Source organism: Equus caballus, chromosome 22 (assembly GCF_041296265.1).
Source record: "Equus caballus isolate H_3958 breed thoroughbred chromosome 22, TB-T2T, whole genome shotgun sequence".
In the NCBI taxonomy this organism is placed as follows: Eukaryota; Metazoa; Chordata; class Mammalia; order Perissodactyla; family Equidae; genus Equus; species Equus caballus.
Window position 1 is genome coordinate 49,668,969 of NC_091705.1, and position 25,703 is coordinate 49,694,671.

The window sequence follows — 25,703 nt, forward strand, 5'->3', positions numbered from 1 at the left end:
ACGCTGCTGGTTCTTCAAGAAGTCAGCCCCACAGGCCAGATTCACTGACGAGCCTCCCTTCACAGGAAACAAAAGTAAAAGAAAACCGTCCCCTCCTCTCCTCGTGCCCCTCCCCCAGCTCTGCGTGCCACAGTGACACCCAGTTATCTTTATAAACTCAGTCCCCAGGGCCCGCCCCAGGGCCGAGTGGTTAAGTTCTCACCTTCTGCTTCACCAGCCCAGGGTTTCACTGGTTCAGATCCTGGGCATGGACATGGCACCACTCATCAAGCCATGCTGAGGTGGTGTCCCACATGCCACAACTAGAAGGACCCACAAGTAGAATTTGCAGCTATGTACTGGGGGCTTTGGGGAAAAGAAGGGGAAAAAAAGGCAGATTGGCAACAGATGTCAGCTCAGGTACCAATTTGAAAAGAAAAGCAGTCACCACATTGTGGGGTAGGATAGCCCGGTCAACCACACAAATGCCCCTGCCCGCGTTTCCACCGCTTCCTCCCTCCCTCTCGCTTCTTGTATCGGGGCTCAGTGGTGGGGCCGTATTTTATTTGCTTGAGGAGTGTTTCTCTCCAAAGAGGAAATGGAATGGTGGGACAGGTAAATAAAAAATATGGTACCCTGTCTGTGAGGCAGTGTATCAGTTAGCCTCTGATGTGTAAAAAACAGTCCAAAACTTACTGGCGTAAAACAATAACTATTTATTGGCTTGTGATCTTTTGGGTGGCAATTTGGGCTGGCTCAGCTGGTCTCAGCTGGGGTCACTCGTGTGGTTTCGGTCATCCAGTGGCTCCACTGGACCTGGATGGTCCAAGCTGCCTCATGCACCTGTCTGGAGGTAGTGCCTGGTCCTGCTTGGGCTTCTCTCTCCAGGAGGCCCATCAGGGCGTCCTCACATTGTGGCAGCCGCATCCTGAGAGAGCGAGAGCAGACAGTGTAAGGCCTGGCTCGGATGGCACACATCTGCTGCTTTGCACTGGTCAGAGCCAGCCCAGTCAAGCCATGGGCCCAGACCCCACCTCTTTAGGGGAGTGACCAAGTCACGTTGCGAAAGGTGCGCGTCCAGGGCGTGAGAAACCGCCAGCCATCCTGGAGGACCATCTTCCGTGGCGTGAGGCTGGCAAGCTCACAGCACAGTCTTGTTAATGGAGAGTTCATGATGAGCTGCCTCACAATCTGGGACATCTGGGGAAGCGCCAGCCCTAAGATGGCACCCCGCAACTCCAAGGCTCTCCACGATGATCAAGAAGGCCCTCAGGCCCCTGGGAGGCCCTGGTCATTGCAGGGATGCCGGGCCATTGTGGTGATGTTTGTGGGCAAGCATGCCACTTAGCACATAGGGGCTGGTGGCAGCGGGTCCAGGGACAGCAGGCAAAAGGGACCAGGACCTTGCCTTGGTCTCGTGGGAACGGTACATTGATCAGATGTCCTTGGCCCAGGGGGTGATCTCGAGGTTGTTTTTCCACACGTGGGCATGCTCTGTCACCACTCCATCCCCGGCGTTGCTGTGGATTTTGCCTTGTAGCCTCCATGTTGGCGAGAATTCGTCCTGTGGTTGAGTTCTCAGGGACAGTGACAGATTGGCCAGAAGCAGAGACCTCATGGCATTGACTGTTACACAACAGACCGCATCCTCAGTGCAGTCAAGTGGCTGATTTTGCCCACCAGCACGGTCCAGGCACAGCCCAGCACAGGGAGGCCAAGGCCTTTGAGTGCCTTCGAGTGGCCATTTCAAAGCCATCAGAGAAAACTCATCTCGCCAGTGATGACAGAGCTAGCACAAGGTTGCACTGAGTGAGCCTCAGTAAATGCAGCTGGACTGTCACATGCCAGGATGCTGCTATTAGCACCCCGGTGGATGGTGGGACACGTGTGTCAGCAACAACAGGAGCAAAATGACTGGCCTCCATTATGGCTGGAGCTGACAGGTGACCCCAGCCCATCTGGATTTGCAGCACCCATCTCAATGGCAATTGCACTTGTCCAGGCTCGGCTGGGAGGGCAGCTCAGAGGATGCCCCACACTTCGGTCTACTCTCTGATTCTGCTGCAGCGGAACAAATCCCATCGTACCGATGCCTTCTGTGCACCTAACAGTGAGTCGTTATGGGGGAGAGGGCACTGGCAGCTCGGGGACAGCTCTGCAGAAATTAGGATACCCGTGCCTCCAGGAAGATGGACCTGTTGGAAGACATCAGAAAGTTTCCCTGCTAGGACATTTCCATGAGAAAGAGACTCAGATCGTTAGAGAAAAGATGTAAGGAGGACCCTCTGACCTCAGAGGTCATCAGCAGCAAAGACACTCGCATGGAGGTTTATTTAAGCAGGAGACACACCTCTGCGATGGAGCTCCCTGCACTACCGCGCACACAGCTCCGGCTGTCCGAGAGGCGGAGAGTCTAGCTGGGGTCCTCCTCTTGGCATAACCCTCGCTGCCTCCTGCCTGCACTCACCCCCACATCCACTCATCCCCGGGTCCTACCTCAGCCCCCCAGTCTCTGCCAACTCTCCACTGCTCCCATCCCAGTGGGGGCCGGCCATCACCTGTCTCCTGGGCCTGGGCCCCTCCCTGGTCCCTTACCCCAGGCTCTACCCATCCTGCGGGCAGAGCGTCCCCAAATGCAAACGTGGCTGCAGGCATGCCCTGCTTCACCCCCTCCTCCAGCTTCACCCCCTCCCCCTGCATCGCCCTCTCCCCTGCTTCACCCCTCCTCCTGCTTCCACAACCCGGGGAATTGGTGCCAGCCCTCTGTGATCTGTCCTCTGCCTGGCCTCCCTGGGCTCCTGAGGTCTCACGTGCTCCTCTCCTTTCTCCAGCCCAAGGGTGCCCCTCATCCGTCAGGTCTCTGTGTAAAGATCCCTCCTTCAGAAAATGGCCCCTCGTCCCCAGCAGACTGTCTCCTGCTCGCCTCTGTGTCATGTGTGTTTTCTGTCCTCTGCACTCACCTCAGTCTGTGTGCAGAGCGTCTCACATTCAGCAGACACTTAATAAATGCTTGTGAAGGTCAGACGAGGTGAGCCTGGGAGTCTGGTGCATTCGGAGGATGGGAGATAGAGGATGGGCTGGTGGACCCAGGATGGGGTGAGTAAAGAGAAGGGACAGTGCAGCCAGTAAGTGCTGGAACATTCCAATAAAAGATGGCAGAGCCTGTTCCTGGGCCCAGCCGCACAGCCTCATTCCCTTAAATTGCCTCAGCCACCACTGAGTTCCCGCAAGAGCAATGAGGGGCGGATGAGCCACTCATGGAATGTCAACAGCCTCAGCAGCCCCTGCGAGCCGCTCCTTCCAGCTCTCAGGGGAGCCAGGCTTCCCTTGGAGCCAACCAGCCCCCTTCTGGCTCCCGAAGCCTCAGAATGTCAACAGCGCGCAGGCGCTCAGGGCCTCCGACTGGCCTGGGTCGTGGGGGTCCAGCTGGCAAGCCTCCCTTCCGCCCAGGGGGCAGGCGGGGAAAGAACCCGAGCTGGGGGCTGCCATCGTTTCTGAGGGTCAGGATCTTCAGGGTGAATCTTCAGCCCACCCCCTCTTTATAGGCAGGAGTCAGGCCCAGCATGAGGATGGACGTGCTCAGGTCACTTGGCAAGACCCAGATGCCGGCCTGTCTTGCTCTCCACTCCAGCTCTAGACACAGAGAGATCAAGGCCCCTCACCCCTGCAGCGACCTGTCTCACACGCACATGTGTGGAGAACAGCCCGTCTCACGTGCCCTGGGCCGTTCGTACACGTAGAAGTTGAGTCAATTTACCGTGGCAAAGCATCCTGCATGGCTGTAAAGGAGAAAAGCAAAGTGGAACAGTGTGTTGTCAGGTGGCCACGTTAAGGCCACGTTAAGGCCCACTAGTCTCTAGGGACAAAGGGAAGAAGGGCCTTGAATTGACATGTTATCGGGGAATGTGCTTTGGGACGGCGCGTGGCTGCACGCTGGCCCTCTGGCTGCACTTGGTGCCACCACCTGCATTCCCTCCTTACTGACCAGTCTTCTTTCTATGAGAGATCTGCAGCCAGGCTCGCCCGTGCGCATGGGGCTGAGTGAGGGCGTGCCCCACCCACATTTCTAAGATGTGCTTGCCCCTCATCACAGCCATTCGGGGTGGAGGCCCCAGGAGGAGGCCTGGCAGAAAGAGCATAGTGTCGCTTCCTGGGGATTAAACCCAGAGCACAAGGTCCCTTCCAAGCCCAGGGGCTGGTCAACTTGGGAAGAAACCAGAGCCAAATGCTGGTCGCCTTGGGGTGAGTCCCTCCCCGACTGGGGCCCTGGGGACATGGGTGGCCACTCCTAGTCCTCCCCCTCACACCAGCCCCTCGGCTCTGGGCCCACCGGAATCAGATTCACCTAAAGCAGGACAGAGCGCTAATTCCATTGAAAGGGGCCGAGATGCTGGGTACAGAGCCAGATGTCCACGGGGCGCAGTGACCGGCTCTGCCGGTGGACGGTAATTCAAAATTGGGAGGGAACAGGATATTTGCTAAACTGCCCACACAATTACTTGGGAGGAAAACACTGAAAATTGTGGGAAAAGCTGGAGATTCAGCTGCCAGCAACAACAGTGAAGAACAGGGGGTGGGCCAGCTGCACCAGGGCGGAGGACAAGGCCCCACGCTGAGCCCAGGCCTCGCACTGTGGCTGGGGGCACGGCTCTTTTCTAAACACACTTTCTGAGATGTGGTCAATGCCTGCTGGTAGCTCGCAGCCCTGACAGCACGGCATGACCCAGTGTCGTAGGACCTCAATGTCGGGCAAGGCTGTGGGATGTGCACAGCTCCCTGGAAATCCACTCCCAATATCCACATGCCGGCCCCCAGGGTCTTGATCAGATCAGGTCCCCAAGCTTTCCTGGCATGAGGCAAAAAACTTTGATGACTTGACTTCTGTCACGGGCACATTCGAAGCCTCCAGAACGCTCTGTGCTAAATGAGTTGGCACCACTTTTAATCTCTCAGAGTCAAATTAGTGCCCTCCATGTTAGAAAAGTCCAAACAGAGGCTTACAACCCTGATCCAAGCAGCTTGTGTCTGAATGGCAGTGTAAGCAGTACGAGTTCTTGCAGACTGGGAGCCACTCTACAAGACAGACTTTGTCAAAAGCAAGAAAACAATCACTCTCATAGTGGAGGTGCAGGTGGGGATGAGAGCTAGGGCACACCCCATGTGGGCTATGGCTTCTGTTAGGTGACCACAGAGATGGGGGCCCTTCCCCAGCGTCAGATGTCTGCCCACAGGCTCACTGCCCTGCCGCCTGTTCTCCTCAAGGACTTTTAAAGCCTTGCTTGTTGCTACTTAGCAGATGTCCCACTGGTTTGAACATTCTCATGGGCTTTTCAGCCAACAGATATTTGAAAACACAGCAAACAGGGCTTCAGCCCACACCCTTGATGGCTCGCCGCTCTGCACAGATGGCTTCGATGCAGTTTTGAGAGGTGCTGGCCTGACCGAAAAGCATCTTGCTACCCGAGCTGCTGCACCCAGAGCGGCCAACGAGTCCCCACCCAACACTCGGCCAAGGCCAGACGCCCAGCACCCGTCCTGTGTGCTACCGAGGAGAGGGCTCCCCTCTGGCCCTCCTCGAGGACGCTCCTCCAGCACAGGTGGAGCGACAGGCATGTTGGGAAGGCCGTTTTCCTAATCTGATTGAGGGTCTCCCAGCAGTCTGTCTGGTGCCAGCTCTGCGGTGCAGCCAGGAGCAGACAGGATGTGGCAGCAGAGTGGCTTCTGTTTCGCCAAGTTCACTCTCAGTCTGTGTCCTCTGTGGGTCCAGCACTCTGGGAGGGAAGACTCCCCAGTACAGGGCTGCTGGCTACACAGGCGGGAGGGCTGGGGGACAGGGTGGTGCCTCCTGCAGAGATACAGCTTGCTCACCTACTCCAAGGGTCCCCCCGCCCCAGGTCCCTCTCCCCAAGTCTCCTCCCCCCAGGTCCCCCACCCCAATTTCCTCCCCCCCAGGTCCCCTCACCCCAGGTCCCTTCCCCTATCTCCCTCCACCCCAGGTCTCCTCCACCCAAGGTCCTCCCACTGTGGGTCCTTATGCCCTTAGGTCCCTAAGCCCCCAGGTCCCTATTTCCCCAGGTCCTCCCACTCCAGGTCCCCCCTCACCACCACATTCCCCCACCCCAGGTCCCTATGTCCCCAAGTCCCCCCAACCCAGGCCTCTGTCACACCCAGGCCATGTCCTCCAGTGCAGCCCCATCTGCTCCTATGGGCACTGTCCGTGGTGCTGAACTCTGAGTCTCCCTAGGGCTCCAGAATTCCCTCCAGAGTCCAGCCTCTCCCAGAAATTTGAAACCAGAAGAAGAGCTCGGGGACCAGGGTGGACCAGAATGGAGATCAAAGAAAGGAGAGAAAAATGAATAGAAGTTCAGCCCTGAGATATCACCAAGGAATTGTGGCCTTTGAACTAGAAGTCATTCTCAAAAATTTGCAGTTACCTGAAAAAAGTCCCCTCTGGGAAGTTGGGATGGGGCACACCCAGTGAATCTTCACTGATGAGGATGAGGTCCTTCCACCCTTGTCTAGCTCTCGCCCATACTCAGTGGATATGTGTTCTATTCATCTGCATCACTGTAAGGTGAGGATGCCGATAGCTTCTACTTCGTAGGCACCTGGCATGTCTTCTTGAATTTAGAGCACACAGATGGAATAAATGGAAACACGGGCCTGCCAGCTCCCCAGCACTCTCCATGAATCAGCTTGTGTCAGTGTCTGTTAGGTTTCTCTCCAGAACCATCCTGGGCGTCTCCTCACTTTACCAACATGCCAGCTGCTCTGTGCTCACTCTTTTCACTGAACTATGCTCTTGGCCCACCCTGTCGTCCTCATTCTCCCTGTCAACAGAGTGCCCCATGTTGCGGATGCATCATAACTTATCAACCAGCCCAAACCATACGCACTGAAGTTGTTCCTGGATTTTTGCCTTTCGAACTAGGCTGTGCTGAGTGACCATGACACTCAGCGACTCTGGAATGACCTACATGATTGTTCCTGCCCTCGGCTGTGGCCGAGAAGGGAGAAAGGGGAGTTGTGAGGGACCTCAGGTATTTGCTCCGTTTCAGCTTTTTCTGGGTATGAGGAGGGTTCTGTTCCATCTGGAGTCTGTCTCCAGAAGTCACCCCTGTGAGTCTGGGCCTGGCTGGGGGCTGGTCATCTGCTGGGGTGGGGAGTCCCCTGCCAGACCAGCTGAGACGGTCCCAGCGGTCTCCACAATGGAGGGCTTGGACAAGCCTTTTCTTTCCACCTCCCTCTCAGCAGCCTCAGAAGCTGTTTTGTGAGCCACTGGGTTTTGCAAACATCCTGAGTGATATTTTGCACCTTCCCACTCACCATGGGCTGGTTGTTGAGCCTTGAAGCACCACAGTGGAGAGTCCGGGGGCTGTCTCTTTATCTAAACATGATGAGATAAACTGGAGAGAAACAGACCCTGGTACCAAACAAGCAATTATTCTTCAGAAAAAGGGTGGAGGGGTCAAGGACCATTGAGGAGGCAGAAGAGTTGCCCCAGGCTGAGAATCCCCTCACTGGTGGAGCACCAGGGGCCAGGCCAGTCGGTCTGCATCCACACTGGGGGCTCCTCACCTGCCTTCACCTGTTTGCAGGCAGGCTGTGTGCCTTCCCACTGTCCCGGGGGTCAGCCGTCTCTTCCGGGCAGACCCACCATCCCATTCCAGCTGCCCCTAAATGCACACTTCCTTTTTATTGTTTAACCATGTCACTCTATCTCCCTCACAAAATTGCAAATGCTGGAGGCCCTGAGTTCTCAGACGGGACTGGCCACTGCCAGCCAATGCCCTCAGAGCATCGCAGCTCCCCAGGCTGAAGCCCCACCCAACCTTCTTCCTTTCCTCCCACTACAGACCTGGGTACCACGGAGGACAAACTGTGCTCTCAGCACCCAGGTAAGTACCTTTATTGTCCCCCTTTCAGAAATGAGAAAGCTGAGACCAAGAGGCCGTTCCAGAACTGCCTGAGGTCACAGCTAACCAGTGGACAAGCAGGGCTCCTGTCTGCCTGAGCCCAAAGTCCACCCCCAACCCCAGGCACTAAAGCCCCCCAGGTACCCCAACCCCCAGACACCCTGCAGCTTCCTGGAGGCCCCACCCATCTCAAGAGTCATCAGCTCAGGTCAGGGCTGCAGAGCCAGAGGGGGGACAGCAAGGCAGGGAGGCATCTCCACATTTCGCCTGGCACCAGAAGGCCTGTGTTCCCTCAGGCAGGCTGCCCTGGGTGGTCAAAGCTTGCCCGTTGGTCAGTCAAAGCTACCTGGAGGGTGCTTAGCCACTGTCTCAGGGACAGAAGGTGGGCTCTGGGATGGAGATGTTCAGCTGCCCAAAGCCGGGACCTGGATCCCTCAAGGCTCCAGCTCTGGAATCTGCTTCCTCCCAGGATCCCTGGGCACACAGGCCAGTCCCTGCCCTCAAACACCCCACAGTCCAGAGGAAGAGTGGGAAAGGAGGGCCTCAGTTATAGGAATCTTTGGAGGGCGAGGTGGGACAGGAATCTCCCAGGGCTGAAAGAATTGATTTTTTTCCATCACTAAATTTTATAGCAAAATTTTACAGCAGTGCCTGAACCACTTTATTTTTTAAAATTCCAACAGTTTAATACATAAAGTGAATAAGCAAAACTTCCACGAATTCTTCTACTTGTGTTGTTTTTATTTCTACGTTTTAATCTTTGTTCCATCTGGATTTTTTTGGTGTGAGATCTCTGTGAGTCAGGATACAAGCTCCAAGAACTAATTCAGGTTGTCTTAAGGGGAATAAAGGAATATTTATTTTGCTCAAGAAAAACTAAAAGTCCAGGACGGATGGTTGCAGGCATAGCTGGATCCAGGAGCTCACCTGATGTCATGGAGTGCTCTCCTTTTGAATGTACTGGCTTCATTCTTAGGCACGTCCTCGCCACAAGAGGGGAAAATGACAGCAACAGCTACAAATGCAGTTTATCACACAGCAGGCCCCTGAAAAGGTGGTGTCTCTTTCCTGAACAAAAGGCCTGGGGCTGGTCCTCATCAGACAAGTGTGATTGGTGCAGAGGTGAACACGTGGCCTGCATTTGTCCAATGAGGGCCAGCTCAGGCCTTTTGAAATGTGCCAATTGGCCAGGTCTGGAGAGGAGGTAGGCGACTGGGGGAGGGGTGGGTGGTTCCTGGGAAGCAGAGAGGAGGTCCCAGGAAGGGGCAGTGGATGCTGGCCGGGCAGGGGCAGTAGCCCGGAGGGTCCAGCCTACTTCTCTCGCTGGCTTAGACACCGTCTTCATCAGCGGGCGTTTCTGGCCTCTCTCCCGCCCCGTTCTTCTCTCTGTCCATTCATTCATTGATGCCAAACTATTCTCATTACGGTCTTTTTTTAGTGTGGCCCAGTGGTTGGTGAGGCTGTTGTCTCCCCGTCCCATATTGACCCATCTCTCTTCCTTTCCAGGACTTTCCCAGCTATTCTTAGGTTATTATTTTTTTCCATTTGAATTTTAAAATCAGCCTGTCTATTCCCAAGTCACTCTCGTGTTTTATTCGGACAGATGCCCAGACCACACATAGCCCACCCGTGTCCATGTGTCAGTCCAGGGAGCGCCCTGGCTTCCCTCAGTCAAGGCTTCTTTTCCCTCAGGTGGTGACATTTCAGCATCTCCCAGAGATTTTGCACATGGTTTATTGGATTATTCCTCTTTCCTCATTGCTGCAGAGTGGGGGGTAGATGCAGGAAAGGGGTGCAGGCTGAGCCCCCATCCGTGCTGTGAGCCTTGGTAAGAGGAGGAAAACCCTGAGACTCAGACCCCAGCAACCCTACAGTCCAGACTCAGTGTCAGTCTCCAGGCTGGAGGGGTGGAGAAGCCGAGAGAAAGCATCTCCTTCTGAAAGCCAGTGCTGGCCTGAGCCCCGTCTCTAGACCCAGAGGCCCCGCCTCTGATCAGGGCAGGCCTGAGGGCCGGGGGCTTCTCACCCTGCTCCAGGACCTCGGGACCAAGGGCTTGTACTTCTTCCAACTGCAGGAGCCACTGGGGCCCTTGGGCCAGACCCCACAACCCACCAAGCTGGGCCCTGGACCCCTGCTTGTGAGCCCCGCCCAGCCCCCGAGTTAGCTATTTTTGCTGCCTGTGCCCAGCAAGGTATGGTATTTTAAATGTTTTGACATTTAAAATCTGTGTTGGATACATTTGTTCTAGTTAAATTATACCCAGGCTGTGGCGATTCTTGGGGAATTGGTTTGTCTCCTGGACCCGGCCCTGGCATCCCTCTGCGCCCCTACCCAGTCCCCCACCCAGCAGGGAGCCCCAGAAACCTTCCCAGAGCTGGCGCTCGGCCATCAGCACCTCATCATCCCGCAGAAGATGGGCAAGTGGAAAGCAGCAAAACCGGGGGAGGTAGGATGGGTCCCCAGTCTCTGGACCCGCCACCCAAGCTAGGCGGACGCAGGACACAAGGGTGCCTGGTGGAGGCGGCTCCCAGGAACCCATGTGGGCAGATGACGCATGATGGGTGCCGGAGCTGCAAGTGTGGACAGCCATGCTCCCGAGGGTCTGGGTGGCCCCTCTCCAGCGTGGTCCTCCTCCAGTTTAGCAGAGCCTTGTTCAAATGGGACTGAAGGTAACTTCAGGCCACCAGCTCCTGGGAGGCCTCAAGTCCTCGGACTGGGGCCTGGAGTACATGGGAGTAGGCAGGACCTTTGGAGGCCTTGGCCAGTGTCCCAAAGAGAGCAAGTGTGTGAGTCTGCCCTGCTCTGGACAGACGCTCGGCCGCCAGGAGGCTCAGGAAGCAAACCCGCCCATGTTCCGAAACCTCCTGCACTTTTTGTGGCTGCTGGGTCTCAGTAGCCACTGCCCGCATTAGCAGGACAGGGCTGTGATTGTCCTCACCCCTGGTGAGACCGTCACAGTCGTGGTGTTGAGGAGGCCTCAACGCAGGACCCCTGGCTCTGCTTTCAGGGCTGTGGGCAAACCTGGGTGAGGAGGTGGCAGGAGGGTCGCCCAGCAAACCCCAACTGCAGCCGCCCTGGAACTGCTGGGTGAATTGCAGCCACCAGGCCGGAGCCAGCACAGGCAGGCCCCCCAGGTACCACCCGGAGCCTCTTGGATTCTGAAGTTCAAAATCAGCGTGAAGAGCAGCTTGGCAGGGCCGGAAAGGAGCCACTGCCTCCCCGTCACGAGGGCACTCATGCAGGTGCAGAGAAGCGAGGGGCGTCGGGATATGACACGACAGAGCTTTTAAGAAAGAATAAAAAGCCAACACAGTTTTGAGCCACTTGAGGCGATTATTTTACGGCCTGGGGATGATGCCTGTTTTAGGACCAGCTCTGGGGGAGGCCCGTCAGGGCCACACGCATCCTTGCTCATCCTGCTCACGCACGTCCCATCATCGCTCAGCCATCCACTTGTGTTTTTGCTCCTGTTGTGAGCAGCAGCACCAGCTCAGGAGGAGACCCAGCTGCCCCCCTCTCCAGAGGGCCACGGCCACTCGGGCTGAGCAGGTGCCTGGGCAGGTGCCAGCTTGGGCTGAGAAGGTGTCATCGCAAGGCCTGGCCAAGTCCAGGTCCAGCCACTTCTGAACCAGTGTCTTTGGCAAGTTCCATGACTTCCCTGAGACTCGGTTTCCCCGGGTGCAGAGTGACGTGGCAGTTAGAGGTGCTAAAGGAGCACTTTTCGATGCCCTGAGTGGCAGTGGGGATGGAGTGAGAGGAAGGGTTTTCTGTTTGTGTCCGAACGTGAACTATCTGCCTGCAGGGCAAAGGATGCTGGGCTGGGCTTCCTGGAGAGGTCAGGTGGAGCAGCCACGTGCTCAGGGGCCTCATCCATGGACGTGTGTCCAGACCTGGGAACCTGGAGCCCTGGCCTTTGCCACAGCTGGGACACCCCAGAGTTCGCGTTCCACATTATACAGGCTGGACCCTGTACAGAGGCTCCTTGAGGTGGCAGAGAGTCTGTGAACCTCTTCTGAGCCAGGGGTGGCAGGAGCAGGTGGAGAGTTGAGTTGGGGATAGGCGGCCTATGTCTGCCTGGCCGCCCCAATAGACCGAGTGGCTCCACACTCGAGGTCCTAGACCCCAGCCAGTGGGGCAGGGCCAGGGCAGTGTTCATGCATGTGGGTCTGATGGCCTGCCTTCCCCGTCTCTCCACAGATCAACACCTTCATGTCTTTCGTGTTCCCCATGGTGCTCATCTCCATCCTGAACACCATCATCGCCAACAAGCTGACTGTCATGGTACGCCAGGCCGCCGAGCAGGGCCAGGTGTGCACCGTTGGGGACCAGCACAGCTCATTCAGCATGTCCATTGAGCCCGGAAGGGTCCAGGCCCTGCGGCACGGTGTCCGGGTCTTACGTACGTAACCACTGGGACCTTCGGGGGGCGGGTGGTGGCCAGAGGCCGTCAAAGTAGCAAGCATGGCACCAACAAATGGGGCAAAGTTTAAAGACCCAGGGGCACAGCACGACAGGGCCAAGACTCAGAGTGCTGGCTCCATCTGAGGTTGATGGTGCTTTTGGCTCCATTCATTCATCCATCCATTCATGCACTCATCCAATCATTCACTCATCTATTCATCCATCCATCCACTCACTCACTCATTCCCTCATCCATCCATCCATTCACTCATCCATCCATCCATCCATTCATGTCCTCATTCATTCATCCATCCATCCATCTATTCATGTGCTCATCCATCCATCCACTCATCCATCCATCCTCTCACTCACTCATTCATGTATCCAGTCACTCATTTATTCAACAAGTCTCCTGAGCACCTACTTAGGGTGAAGCAGCTTTCTCACAGAGCCTGGGGGCAGCAGAAGCAGAGGTCACCTCTACATTCCAGCGGGGGCACAGATTCCACCAGAGGAGACAAACATGTACACCACACACATTCGGACAGTGATAAGCATGGAGAAGAAAACAAAGCTGTGTGGCTAGATCTGGCAGCCAGGAGGGGCTCCCTGAGGAGGTGACATCCAGCTGAGGCCAGCAGGACCAGGAGCTGGTCTTGGCAATAGAGCTGCGAGCAGAGGAACAGCTGGTGCAGAGGCCCTGTGGCGGGTGGGGGCTGTGAGCAGAATCACATTTTTGTCTTTCTGTGTCTGGCTTATGTCACTGAGCATAAAGTGCTCAAGGTTCATCCATGTCATAGTGGATATCAGAATTTCCTTCCTTTTTAGGGCCGAGTAACATCCCATTGTTTGGATATACCACATTTTGTTTATCTATTCCTCTGTTGATGGACAGTTGGGTTGCTTCCATCTTTTGGCTGCTGTGAATAGTGCTGCTGGGATGTACAAATGTCTGTTGGCATCGCTAATGTCAATTGTTTGGGGCGTATACCCAGGAGCAGAATTGCTGGATCTATGGTAATTCTATTTTTAATTTTTTGAAGAACTGAATATTGTTTCCCACAGCAGCTACGCCATTTTACGTTCCCACCAACAGGGTACCCGGGTGCCAACTTCTGCACATCCTCATCAAATATTCTTATTTCCAGGGGCCAGCCTGGTGGCATAGTGGTTAAGTTTGTGCACTCTGCTTCGACGGCCCAAGGTTCGCAGACTCGGATCCCAGGCACTGACCTATGCACTGCTTATCAAGCCATGCTGTGGCAGCATCCCACATATAAAATAGAAGAAGATGGGCACAGATGTTAGTTCAGAGTCAATCTTCCTCAGCAAAAAGAGGAAGACTGGCAGTGGATGTTAGCTCAGGGCTAAATCTTCCTCATCAAAAAAGAAATTCTTATTTTCTGGTTGGTTTGCTCTGTTGATAGGAGCCATCCTAGTGGGTGTGAGGTGGTGTCTCCTTATAGCTTTGCTTTGCATTTCCCTGGCGATTAGGATGTCGAGCATCTTTTCACGTGTTTATTGGACATTTGTGTATCTTCTTTGGAGAAAAGTCTATTCAAGTCGTTTCCCCATTTTTGAGGTGGGTTGCTTTTTTGTTGTTGATTAGTTATCTCTATGTTCAAGATATTAACCCCTTATCAGACATGTGACTTGTAAATATTTTCTCCCATTCTGTGGATTGCTTTTTCATTCTGTTGACTGTGTCCTTTGACACATGGTTTTTAATTTTGTTGTCCAAATTATCTTTCTTTTGTTGCCTGTGCCTTTAATGTCATATCCAAGAAATCATTGCCAAATTCGATGTTGTAAAGTTTGAGCCCTGTATTTTCTTCTAAGAATTTTATACTCTTTACTCTTATACTTAGGTCTTTGATCCATTTTGAGTTAATTTTTGTATATGGTGTGAGGTAAGGGTCCAACTTCATCTGCATGTGGATGTCCAGTTCTCCAGGTACCATTTGTTGAAGAGACTGTCCTTTCCCCACTGAGTGGTCTTGGCAGCCTTGTAGAAAATCATGTGACCATATGTGTGCGGGTTTGTCCCTGGGCTCTCTCTTCTGCTCCGTTGGTCTCTGTGGTCTGTCTTTGTGCCAGCACTGCAGTGTTTTCATTCCTGTGGCTTAGCGGTAAGTTTTGAAATCAGGAAGTGTGAGCCCTCCAGCTTAGTTTTCCTTCCTCAAGGTTGTTTTGGTTATTCGGGGTCCCCTGAGATTCCATATGAATTTTAGGATGGGTTTTTCTATTTCTACAAAAAGTGTCGTTGGGATTTTGGTAGGGATTGCGTCGAGTCTGTAGACCGCTTTGTCCTCCTAACACGGTCAAGTCTTCTAGTCCGTGAGCACGGGTGCCCCCTCCACCTCCCTGAGGCCCGCGTCCCTGAGGCCTGTCTCTGGGTGTGTCTCTCTCCCTGAAGCCTGTCTCTTTCTCTCTGCGGCCTGTCTCTGTGTCTCAGGTGCCGTGGTCCTCGCCTTTGTGGTCTGCTGGCTGCCCTACCACGTGCGGCGCCTCATGTTCTGCTACATTTCAGAGAAGCAGTGGACCCCGTGAGTACCAGGACGCCGAGGCCAGGGGCTGCTCCCCAAAATGGGTGGGCGTGGAAGGTGGGGGCACCGAGAGGAGCAGCTCACGCCAGGGTGCGGGCCAGGTGTCCCCGAGTCAGCCCTCGGGAATGGCTGTGACTGGCCGGGGGAAGAAGGCCATGAGGGACAGATGCCCCGGGAAGCTTCTCGGCCGAGAGACAGGTTGCAGCAGAAGGAAAGCAGGTCCCTGAGAGTCAGTACCGGGGACAGGTTTAGAGATGTCAGAGAGTGACAGGGAAGGGCTGGCCCTGCCGGATGTGGGAGGAGGGATGGCAGCTCTCGGGGCTCCTAGACATTCCCCCCGGGGCTGGAGGCATCTCTAGGACCCCCAGGACTCCAAGAGAGCCACACCCAGGCTGTGACACATGGCAGCGAAAGGACAACGCAAAATCCGCAGAAGGAAAAGCACCTGAGGAGTTGGGGGTCCAGGGCAAGCTTCCAGAAGCCCCTTCCCGGACTGACTCCCCCAGGATGAGCTGTGACAATATGTGAAATGCTGTCTACCAGGAAGCTTGCCAGAGACCGAGCGTGCAGGGTTTTTACTGGGGGAGCCAGTCGCGCAGGCACCCCTGCCTGGCAGGCACCAACATTCCCGACTCCCAGAAGGATGCAGGTGCTCAGTACAATCCATGGTGTCTGCACAAACAGCTTGGACCTAGGAGCCCCTCCTACCCTATCAGGGATGGTGGGGACGCTCCTGAAATCCAAGTGCCAGTCCCAGGCGAGACCAGCCTTGCCAGCAGGCGTTTCTGAGATGGAAGCCTTCCCTGGGCCCGCAGCGCGAGCTCTTCTGCACAGCAGGACTGCCAGGTCAAAGGGTCACGGGTTCTTCAATGTGACAAGGAATCATTGGGGAGGGCAAATCTGGGAGAGGTAAAGAGAAGTTACGAGGAGCAGAGCGCAACCTCAGATAAAGGGTTTCTGAAACTCAGGGTTGCCTGGTGATGAAGTGAGCTGTCTGCTGAAGGGGTGAGATCCCTGTGGGCAGAGGCAAGTAAGCCGAGGGCAAGGTGCACAGCTCAGGAGACTTGGAGGCGGTTCCTGCCCTGTCTTTTGAGTTGCGGCCCAGCACAGCAGAGCCCTGCAGCCCTGGGGGCCTGGGATTCTGCCCACATAAGGGCAGGACAGGTGTGCCACAGGGAGAGGTGGGGACTGCAGCAAAGTGGAGCGGCCACACCCGGCCTGGGGACGGTAGATGCAAACCCAGCTCAGCTGACAGGTCAGGCAGGAGTGGGATCAGAACTTCCAACTTCTTCCTCAGGAGAAGCCAAAACCCTGAAATTCATCATGAAATAGCCCCACGTCAAAAAATTTGCAAGTAGTTGTTCATTATTGTCCCAGGCCCTGCGTCTGTCCGCTGGCTGCCGTGAGCCCCAGGCCGTGACTGCAGCCGGGTCTGCGCCCTCTCCCCGCAGGTTCCTCTACGACTTCTACCACTACTTCTACATGCTGACCAACGCCCTCTTCTACGTCAGCTCCACCGTCAACCCCATCCTGTACAACCTCGTGTCCGCCAACTTCCGCCAGATCTTCCTGTCCACCCTGGCCTGCCTGTGTCCCCTGTGGGGGCGCAGGAGGAAGAGGCCAGCCTTCTCGAGGAAGGCTAACAGCATGTCCAGCAACCACACCTTCTCCAGCAACGTCACCCGGGAGACCCTGTACTAGGGGTCAGGAGGGGGCCGGGAGGGGGCAGGAGGGGGCTGGATGGAGACAAGGATGGGTAGGGAGGGGGCAGGGAGGGGGCAGGAGGGGGCTGGATGGAGACAAGGAGGGGGTAGGGAGGGGGCAGGAAGGAAGCTGAGAGGGGGTTGGATGGAGACAAGTAGGGGGCAGGGAGGGGGCTAGGAGGGGACTGGATGGAGCAGGGAGGGGGCTGGATGGAGGCTGGGAGGGGTCTGGATGGGGGCAGGGAGGGGGCTGGATGGGGGCAGGGAGGGGGCTGGATGGAGACAAGGAGGGGGCAGGGAGGGGTCTGGATGGGGGCAGGGATGGGGCTGGATGGAGGCTGGGAGGGGTCTGGATGGGGGCAGGGAGGGAGCTGGGAGGGGTCTGGATGGGGGCAGGGAGGGAGCTGGGAAGGGACTGGATGGGGGCAGGGATGGGGCTGGATGGAGTAGGGAGGGGTCTGGATGGGGGCAGGGAGGGGGCTGGATGGAGCAGGGAGGGGTCTGGATCGGGGCAGGGAGGGGGCTGGGAGGGGTCTGGATGGGGGCAGGGAGGGAGCTGGGAGGGGTCTGGATGGGGACAGGGAGGGAGCTGGGAAGGGACTGGATGGGGGCAGGGATGGGGCTGGATGGAGCAGGGAGGGTCAGGGAGGGGTCTGGATGGAGCAGGGAGGGGTCTGGTTGGGGGCAGGGAGGGGGCTGGGAGGGGTCTGGATGGGGGCAGGGATGGGGCTGGATGGAGCAGGGAGGGGCAGGGAGGGGGCTGGCTGCCTGGCCTTCATCCCCCACCTGGGAGCTGGAATGGGGGTGAGCTGGAGGCCTGCACTGTGGCATCTGAGGCCTAGGACCTGGCACCCACACCCCAGAGGCCCCATTTCTTTCAGCTTCTCCTCCCTCACCCCTCCCCATCCCTCTCTCCTCTTCTCTTTGAAAGTCAGAGATTGTTCCTCTCCCGGATCCAAAAGGCCCCTAATGAGGAGAAATTAGTGTTGAGTCAAAGGCAATCTTCCTTGTCCCTGGACTAATGGATGCTGAGAGGGAAGAGAAATGAAAGGAGCAGTGGGGCCGAGCCCCTGGGCAGCTGGGCTGGACAGGGGGACCCGAGAGGCGGCGCCGGGGGGAGCCTGGCTGTCAGGACCACCGCTGTCCTGGTACCTGAGTGAGAGGAGAGGGCTCCATCCCGCCTCTGGTCCAGCTCAAGAGGGAGTCAGCCCAGGTGCCGCAGGTGTCTGGACCCCCCCCACCCTGACAAGGACGACTCCCAGGGAGCTTTGATGTGCCCAGAATGACAATGGAAGGGTCTGCCTGGCACAGCCCGACCCAGGCCTCCCCCTTCTCCTTGCCAAAGTGGCAAGTCTCTGCAGGGATGCTGGCCTCCGACGGCCTCACAGTCTTCTCTCCGGGCCTCCCCGCACGGGCCCAGGTGGCCCAGGTCAGGACAGGGCAATCCCTGGCTGCTTCCACTCCCAGCTGTGCAAGTGAGCTCCAGCAGCCCGGCTCCGAGCTGCTTCAGGGTGAACACCCTGAGGCGGAAAGAACTTGCCGTATCACAAGAGATTTTGGTCCCGGGAACTCGGCTGCAGGTGAGGAGGAAGTGCCGTGGGTCCAGGCAGCCTGCCGGCCAGCAGCCAGGCTAAGGCCCAGACTCGTTTGTTACCAGTTGTCAGGCGGCGGCCCCAGCCCCGGCTCCAGGCGCCCAGAAAGGCAGGCACATCCTTGGTCTCTAGGAGCCACTCTCCAAACAGAAAGGACAGCCCAGCCCAGGAAGGTCCCCTGAGCCGGGGGGAGGCAGACCCCAGGGAGCTGCCCTGGACCAGCTGGGGCCTCAAGTGGCAGAAGGGGCCCGGAAAGCAAAATGGAGGCCTTTTTCAAGTAGCTTCTCCCACGTTTGTCCAGAAGGGAGATGGGTCAGAAGGCGGACGGCCTGCGTGGGCAGCCTTGGCTCAGGTCTCAGAAGACCTGGCCCTAGTCCAGGGTCTGCCAGGACTCAGTTCCCATCCACACAAACGGCGGTATCTGCGGTCACTTCGGATCTAGCCCCCCTGCTGTGAGTTGGTTTGTTACTTGAACCTTGAAAATCCTTCTCAGAGCCACAGGTCCTTTCAGTTCACCAAGAACAGGGCCAAGGACTCAGGCCCCCAAGGCGATCCTCGGGCCAAGCAGCCCTCCCACAACCCAGTGGCTGCTGACTCCAGGGGACAAGGCCAGCCCAGAGCGCCCACGCAGGCACCTGCTGTGCAGGGGAGCTCGGCCTAGCCGGGCAGGTGCAGGGGTCAGCACAGTCTCCAGCCATGTTCAGCGAGTGGACATCAGAGTTTGGCAAAGACCGAGGCTGGGCACAAGTGCCAGGCTTCAGATTGAGGACCTGGACTCACTCTGAAAGGTTCTCAGACCCCTCCCTGGCGGTCCCGATCTTCGGGCCCTCCAAGATTCATCTGAGCCTCGTTTTCCCCATCTGAGAAATGGGTGTGGTCGCTCCACCCTCTCAGCCTCTGCCAGGGCTGGATGTGACAGTGCTGGAGGAGCCAGCCTGCAAGGGACAGAAGGGACGGTTCCCTGAGGTGGGGACAGAGTTGACGCGGATGGAGATGCCCTGCGGCCCCCTTCTAGGCTCAGGTCTCCAGGGCAGGATCCCCTTTACTGCTGGTCTCTATGTCCCTGTGTGCGCACTTCATGTAGCTGGGGACACCTGTCCACGTGTCGCCAGACACCTCTCCATGTGCCGTCCAGCTCAGCACAGCCAGCTCCCGGCCACATCACGTTGTAACTGCCGAAGCCGGCTCTGCGTGCTGGGCGCGTGTCAGCCTCAGTGTCCAGTGTCCTGTGTGACTGCTCAGTGTTGATGGCGAAACCCCGTCGTGTCATTTCGCATGATGCTCAAGACGCCCCCACCCCCCGTGACGTACTGCAGTCGACAAAAGCAACCCCTGAACCTCTCAGTAAAGGAGACTGTCACCCGCATGGCTCAGACTCTTGTGTTGAGGGCCCATGGGCCTGCGTGCGTCCGTTCATGCCCTTACCCATTCCTGGCACAGCTGACAGCCCTCCCCAGGGCCCTTTTACCAAAAACGCATGAGCTTTGGCCATGTCCCCCGAAGGCTGGGGTCTGAGGGCCCGGGATCCCCCACTCTGGTGCTGCCCACCCCCTGCTGCTTCAAGAAGCAGCAGAGACAGAGGGGCTTGTGCGGGAGCAGGCCCCCCTGAGAAGCAAGGCGTCCCCTTGAGGCCTGGAGCCAGGGAGACCTGAGTCCATGCTGGCTGTGTGGACAACGCCCAGCCCCTCCCTGAGCCTCAGTTTCCTGATCTGTGGGCTGGGCACAGAGGAGGCCCACTGAAGGGGGTGCAGGGTCCTGTGACCATTTGACTCTGGTCCCCACGGCCCCTCTAGCCAACCCAGGGAACTGAGGGGACAAGGTCAGCTTCTCCCTAGGGGTTAGCAGGCTGGGGAAAGCCTGGGCCAGGGGTCACTAACCCTGTCCTCTTACATAGCCGCCCCGTGTGGAACCTCTTGCCAGCAGGTGGCCAGGACGCCCTCCATGGGAGATGCCTTCTGACTCAGGGTGTCCGCACCTCCCCCCTCTCTGCCCGCATCTCACTGCAGCAGGGCCCCGAGGCCCCGAGCCTCGGGGGACGAGAAGGACAGCATCTTTCCAGACTGCGGGGCTCCGGGAGAGCCTCTGTCTTCCCCCTGCAGTCTCCTCAGCAGCCTGGACTCAGCGGGAGGGGCTCCCTGGCATCAGAACGGCCAGCAGAGCCTTAGAGACTGGCTTCCCAGGCCCCGGCCTGCCCTGTGCGAGCAGAGGCCCCGGAACCTGGACCTTTAACCCCTGCGGCAGAGTCCAGGCCCACCGAAGAGCAAGAACCACCCATACCCTTCCCCAGCCCCCCATCCATCCATCCATCCATCCGTTCATTCATCCACCTGCCGGGTGCTCCTTGGGGCCTGTCTTCCTCAAAGCTGACTCACCACCCCATTCTGGTTGACACAGGGATGAGGGTCTGAGGCTCCAAGAGCTTCTGGCCCCTGCACTTGTAAGCCACCACCCACCCTCCTACCCCACAGCCCCTCACCCTGTCAGCAGGGAAGACTCAGGACTCTCACTCACTCCAAGGTGTAAGGGACTTGCTGGCAAGCTCTGAGAGGCACACTGACATTTTACAAGAATATCCAAAGGAATGAAACTCTAACAGTGGAATTTCAGGCCAGTCATGGAGAGAGAAATTTGGGGATAGCAAGCAGGCAGCCCTGAACCTTGACCATACTTCAATGCCACTGTTCCATGAGGCCAGAGCTCTGGCTGAGCCCCTCCCTAACTCCTACAGGTTTTCTGAGCTTGGGTCCCTATTCCAGCACAGGGACAGGGGAGGAATCTACCCTCGTAACGGGCAGGTACCTCTGGCTCCATTGCCATCGCCATCGCTAGGCAACAGGAAAAGGGCTTGGGAGAGAATCCTATACATTTTAAAATACATTTGAAGGAAGAAAACAAACAGCCAGCCACTGCAGGAGCCTGAGGACAGGAAAAGCTCCCTCCCCACCCCCTCGCTCCCCCCCCTTCCTCCCATCACCCCCCCATTGCCTATCTCCCTTCCCCCACCATCTCGCCTCCATCCTCTCCCTCTTCTCTCCTTACCACTCCTCCTTCCCACCCCCCATCCTCTCCCTCCCACCCCTTCCTCCCTCCCGCCCTCTCCCTCCTCCCTCTCTCCCACCACCGCCCTGCCACACTCCCCACAATTATGATTTGAATTCTGGTTTCTATCAGAACACCATGGAAACCAGTCCAGACTGACTTTACGAAAGGAATCACCTAGCTAGGACAGATTGGGGTCAAGGGGCAGGCCTCAAGCCAGAGTCTTGCCACCCTCATGAGGGACCTCCCAGCACACATGCGTACACACACCTGACACCCAGCTGCACAGCCTCCCACCCCACTGGGCTTCCTTCCTGGGCTCCAAGAGGCAGCCAGGTCCCAGTCTGTGGTCCAGCTCATGAGGTGGTCAGCAGACAAATGTGCGCCCTCCGGACTGGCCTGGGCCTCTGGTCCCACCTTCTCTCCTCCCTTGGGGTGAAGAGAGACGTGTGGGGCTGCACCCCGCTCTCGGAAGCCCTGGGGAAGTCCTACAACCCCAGAGCCTGGCCCCGTCCCTTCCCCAGGGCCTGAAGCACGACCCCCCAGCTCAGTGCCTGCCACCTGGACCTTCAAGACTGACAGGGCCTCCTGGGGTGGAGGAGTACAGCACAGGCGGGCGCCAGGGCTCGCTGCACGCCAGGGCTCTGGGGTCAGGGGTCAGCAGCAGGGTCCAGAGCCTGCCGGACGGAGGCCCCAAGTGCCACATGACCCCATGTCTCACCCTGTCCCCGAGCAGTGGCCTCCCTCCCCTGGCCCAGGAGGGTGTGGAACGGCAGACACTGGGGCTGTCACTCACGGTGCCAGTGGAAGTCAGTGAAAGGAGAAAACACAAACCCCCTGCAACTATTTTTGAGGGAAATTCATCGGAGTCAAACTCCCACTTTCTTATCCGTGATACACAGGGCCTGGTCCTTAGAAGACAAAAAAGCTAAGGATGGAGCCACTTACCCCCACCTCCTCCACCAGTTCTTGCTGGGGTCAGCAGGGCCCTCTCCCCTGGGCCCCCTGGAGCTGGGCCCTGAGCAGGCGCTCAGGAAACGCAGGCCCAGGCAGGACTGGGGTCCCCGCCCCAGTGCCCCCGAGCTCAGGCGCCTGCCGGCTGGCCCACTGCTACGGCACGGCGCCTGGCACATTGCAGACCCACAAACTGAGCCCGGATGGCCGTGGTGTACCCCCGAATGACATTCATGTCTTCAGATCTGCCGTCACCTGCACAACTCTGCCACCCCCCCTCTGAGCAGACAGCAGCAGACGGCAGAGCCGCCTGTCAGCTGGCACAACCCGGAGCCAGGAGAACACGCACTGCAGGGCGAGGAGGCATCCTGCCTGTTAGGATGGACAGAACCTCAGGGGCCGCCACAGGTTTGAGGTCATCTTGGCATCAAATTAGCACACAAAGAGAGGAGCACCCCTGGAACCACAGTCCTCCCCCTTGATCCTCTCCTCCAAGAGGCACCCCCCCAACCTCAGGGGACAGGGCCATTTCATCTCCCACCCACAACGCTCAGGGATCCTGCAGGCTGGAATGAAGACCTGCTGGGCTCCGGGCCCATCTCTTGGGAGGAGGCGCTTTCCCAGGTTCTGCCTCTCTGAACAGAGCTCCAAAAGGGACATCTTGCTCAAGGTTTGTTACCAGCGGTCTGTCCCATCCTTGTAAGGGCTCAACGCTCCCCTTACTTGCCCCTCAAGACCCACAGACTCTCTTTACAAGTCACTTCACACTGGCCCTGCTGGGGCTGCCGAGTGCCCAGTGAGTGTCCCAGGGAGGGGGCTGTGACAGAGATGCTGCGCTTCCTGGGTGTCTGCAGGCTCCTCCTGCTGTCAGTCAGCTGGGAGCAGCCCTCCGCCACCTTAGGAGCACATCCCCTCTGACTCCCAGCGCCCCGGGCGGCCCCGGCCCACGGCACAGGCTTGCTGGGTGACACGCCGTGTCGACCCGTCCCGCCTCAGCTCCCCACTCTGCCGGCGTCCCAGGATCACCTCCCAAATAAACCGCTAGGACTCCAGTCCTCGTCTCAGGGGGTCCTGGCAAGCGCCCCTCGGGTGGGATCCCAGGACTGGGTCACAGGGCCCGTCACTGATTGTAAGTGGGAGTCGGAGCTCGGGAACAAATGAGGAAAAATAACCCAGGAAACTCACGTCCACTTGCTGCTTGTCTTCAAGTTCCAACCTCCTTCCAAATGCACCTGCTGGTGTTTACTTCCCAGGGTCCTGGGTCACCGCTTTTGTGTTCCATCCAGTCTAGTCTTCAGTAATCCGTGGGAGGGAGAGTCTGCCGTGGGCTTATTCCATCTCGGCGGAGCCGTAAGTCTGCACCTTGCTTCTTAGGCTCTGCAGACAGGTTGTGAGTCTGTCCTCTGAGCGGTGCATGCCTCCGTTCCAAGGCTGCAAACCTTCCGCGGAGCCGCCGCACAGGTGCAGGGATGCTGGACACTAAGCCGTTTCCAGTCGCACTTTCCGCAGGAAGCGGGATGAAGCCTTGCACGTCCTTCGTTTTGCTCTCTGCGTGCTACTGGGCTGTCCTTTCCGACAGTGGAATCAGTGTTTCTGGGCCATGGGGTTTGTGCATGTGTAATTTTATTGCTGCTGCCCAATGCTTTCTGCAGAATTGTGTCAGAGCACATCCCCACCAGGCCGAGTGTTTGCAACAAGACTCTTCAAGTCCCTTTGGAAGGTTCTGGCAGAATATCCCGTGACATTGTCTCTGTGACACATGAAATCACCAGGAGCTCAGAGGAAAATGTCAGCCTCATTGAACCTTCAGGATGACCCGTTCACTGCAGTCTGTGAGGTGGCCCTAACACTCGGATGTCACCGTCCGGGGGCAGTTATCACACGCGCTCAAGCTTCCCGACCTGCACCTCCTGTCACCACTCCGTGGATCCCGAACCAGATGCTTTGGGAACAAAAAGGGACTCTGGATTGCGTGTGTCGCTTCTCTGCATGGGTGAGGGGAACCGCGGCCCCAACCAAACCACTCAGGTTCCACTTGAAATGACTCTCTTGCCTGCCCTTCCGGGAGGAGACTCCCCCCACCTCCCCAGGCAGCGAATTCCTGACTCGAGCCCTACAGCGGGCCGGCTCGGCAGCCTGTGCCGATGGCTGGACAGGGCTTCCTGGTTGTGGTGGCCAGCTCGCCAGAGAGTGGTTGGGAGGACGCACTGGTCTGTGCCTGACCCCTCAGGCATTCGTTTGTGAGTCTTATCAACATGAGATATGCTGGCTCAAGGTACCAAACTGCCGGGCGCATCTTGAAACGGCAAAGCTACAGGGAAGCTCCCAGGGAGCTGCCTCCCCCGGTGGGGGGGGGGGGGGGGGGGCGGGGGGCAGGCGAGGGGGCGGCAACAATGATGGAGGAGGCCCGTGGCTGTCAGGGAAACACCTCACCCACCCCACTGCCCCCCGACCGCACTGGGGTTCCTGGTGGACACACAACTCTGGTGGCATCTTCTGTCATTTCACTGCCTTGCTTGACAATGAGCTTCTCGCCAGGGGCCACCCCTCCTATACACCCAGTGTCCACACATTTACCTGCCTGCCTCTTCACTCTTCAAGAAACGTGAGCTCAGCCTTGTGGTTGGGGAAAGAATTGGAACCAGGGAGCAAGACAGGGATGGGGCCCAAGGTGCTTGCGGGCTACAGAAGGGGCGCCTGTGTCTGGTCCCCCAGCCGGTGCTCCTGGCCTGTCAAGTTGCCTGTGTGCACATTAACTTTCAAGATGCAAATCCCTTTTCTTTTACTATGAGAGCATTTCATTCTCTCGTGAAAAATTTAAATAACATGAAATTGTATATAGTACAGAGTGAAGGCTCCACTTAGTCCCACCTGGAGATCATCACTGCCGGCAGAGGGGTCAGCACACGGCTGCACAATGCACAACGCACAAATGCACCGACCCCGGAGCAGAGCTCTTGAGCATGCACACACAGGCATCCACACACACACATCCACGCGCACACATGCACACACACGTGTGCACACACATGCACATGTACAAGTGCACACATGCCCACATGCACGCACATGCTTGTGCATGCACACACGCACACATACAAGCACGTGTGCGCACACACAGCTGCAGACATGTCAGCACACATGGCACTCTCTCCTTCCTTTGTGTGCACCCACAAAGCCATTTTTTTTAGACACAAAGTTAAAATACATTTCTTACATTCAGATGTTTCCAAAAGTAAAATGGCCTGTCCTGTGCAGTCTCGAGGTCCCTGTGCCCGGAGTGTCCAGGAAGAGGACATGCCATGTCTCAGCAGGCCCCAGCTGACCCCGTGGGGGCTCGGGGACAGGAATGACCCTTCAGGGGTGTCCTGGGGGCTGGGATGGGGACCAGTCTTTCCACATCTCCCCTCTTTCTTTATGGAGCCATCACTGGATGCAGCCCAGGTGAGGCCGACAGGGCCAGCAGGGAGGCAAGAGGGACAGGAAGGGGGGACAGTGAGGACGGGCAGGGACAGCAGGGAAGGGATGCACCCCCCTGCTGCCCTCTCACTGGTTAAGTGGCCTTGAAATAGT

At 57.4% G+C, this 25,703-nt stretch overlaps 1 protein-coding gene and 1 long non-coding RNA gene across 2 annotated transcripts in view; one reads left to right on the plus strand and one right to left on the minus strand.

Annotated features, from left to right (window-relative positions):
- The window catches only part of NTSR1 (neurotensin receptor 1), a 52,184-nt gene extending 35,634 nt beyond the window's left edge, over positions 1-16,550 (plus strand). Inside the window, exons 2-4 of the mRNA XM_001493229.4 lie at positions 12,093-12,294; positions 14,752-14,842; positions 16,294-16,550. Of these exons, the coding sequence (XP_001493279.1) occupies positions 12,093-12,294; positions 14,752-14,842; positions 16,294-16,543 (543 nt within the window). The 3' untranslated portion in view covers positions 16,544-16,550. The remainder of the gene's footprint in view (positions 1-12,092; positions 12,295-14,751; positions 14,843-16,293) is intronic.
- Positions 676-24,230, minus strand: LOC138920179 (uncharacterized). Its single transcript, XR_011430924.1, has 2 exons — positions 23,316-24,230; positions 676-2,174 (listed from the first exon to the last, which is right to left on the minus strand). It is a non-coding gene; the product is annotated as an uncharacterized lncRNA (long non-coding RNA).
- Between the last annotated feature and the right edge of the window lie 1,473 nt (positions 24,231-25,703).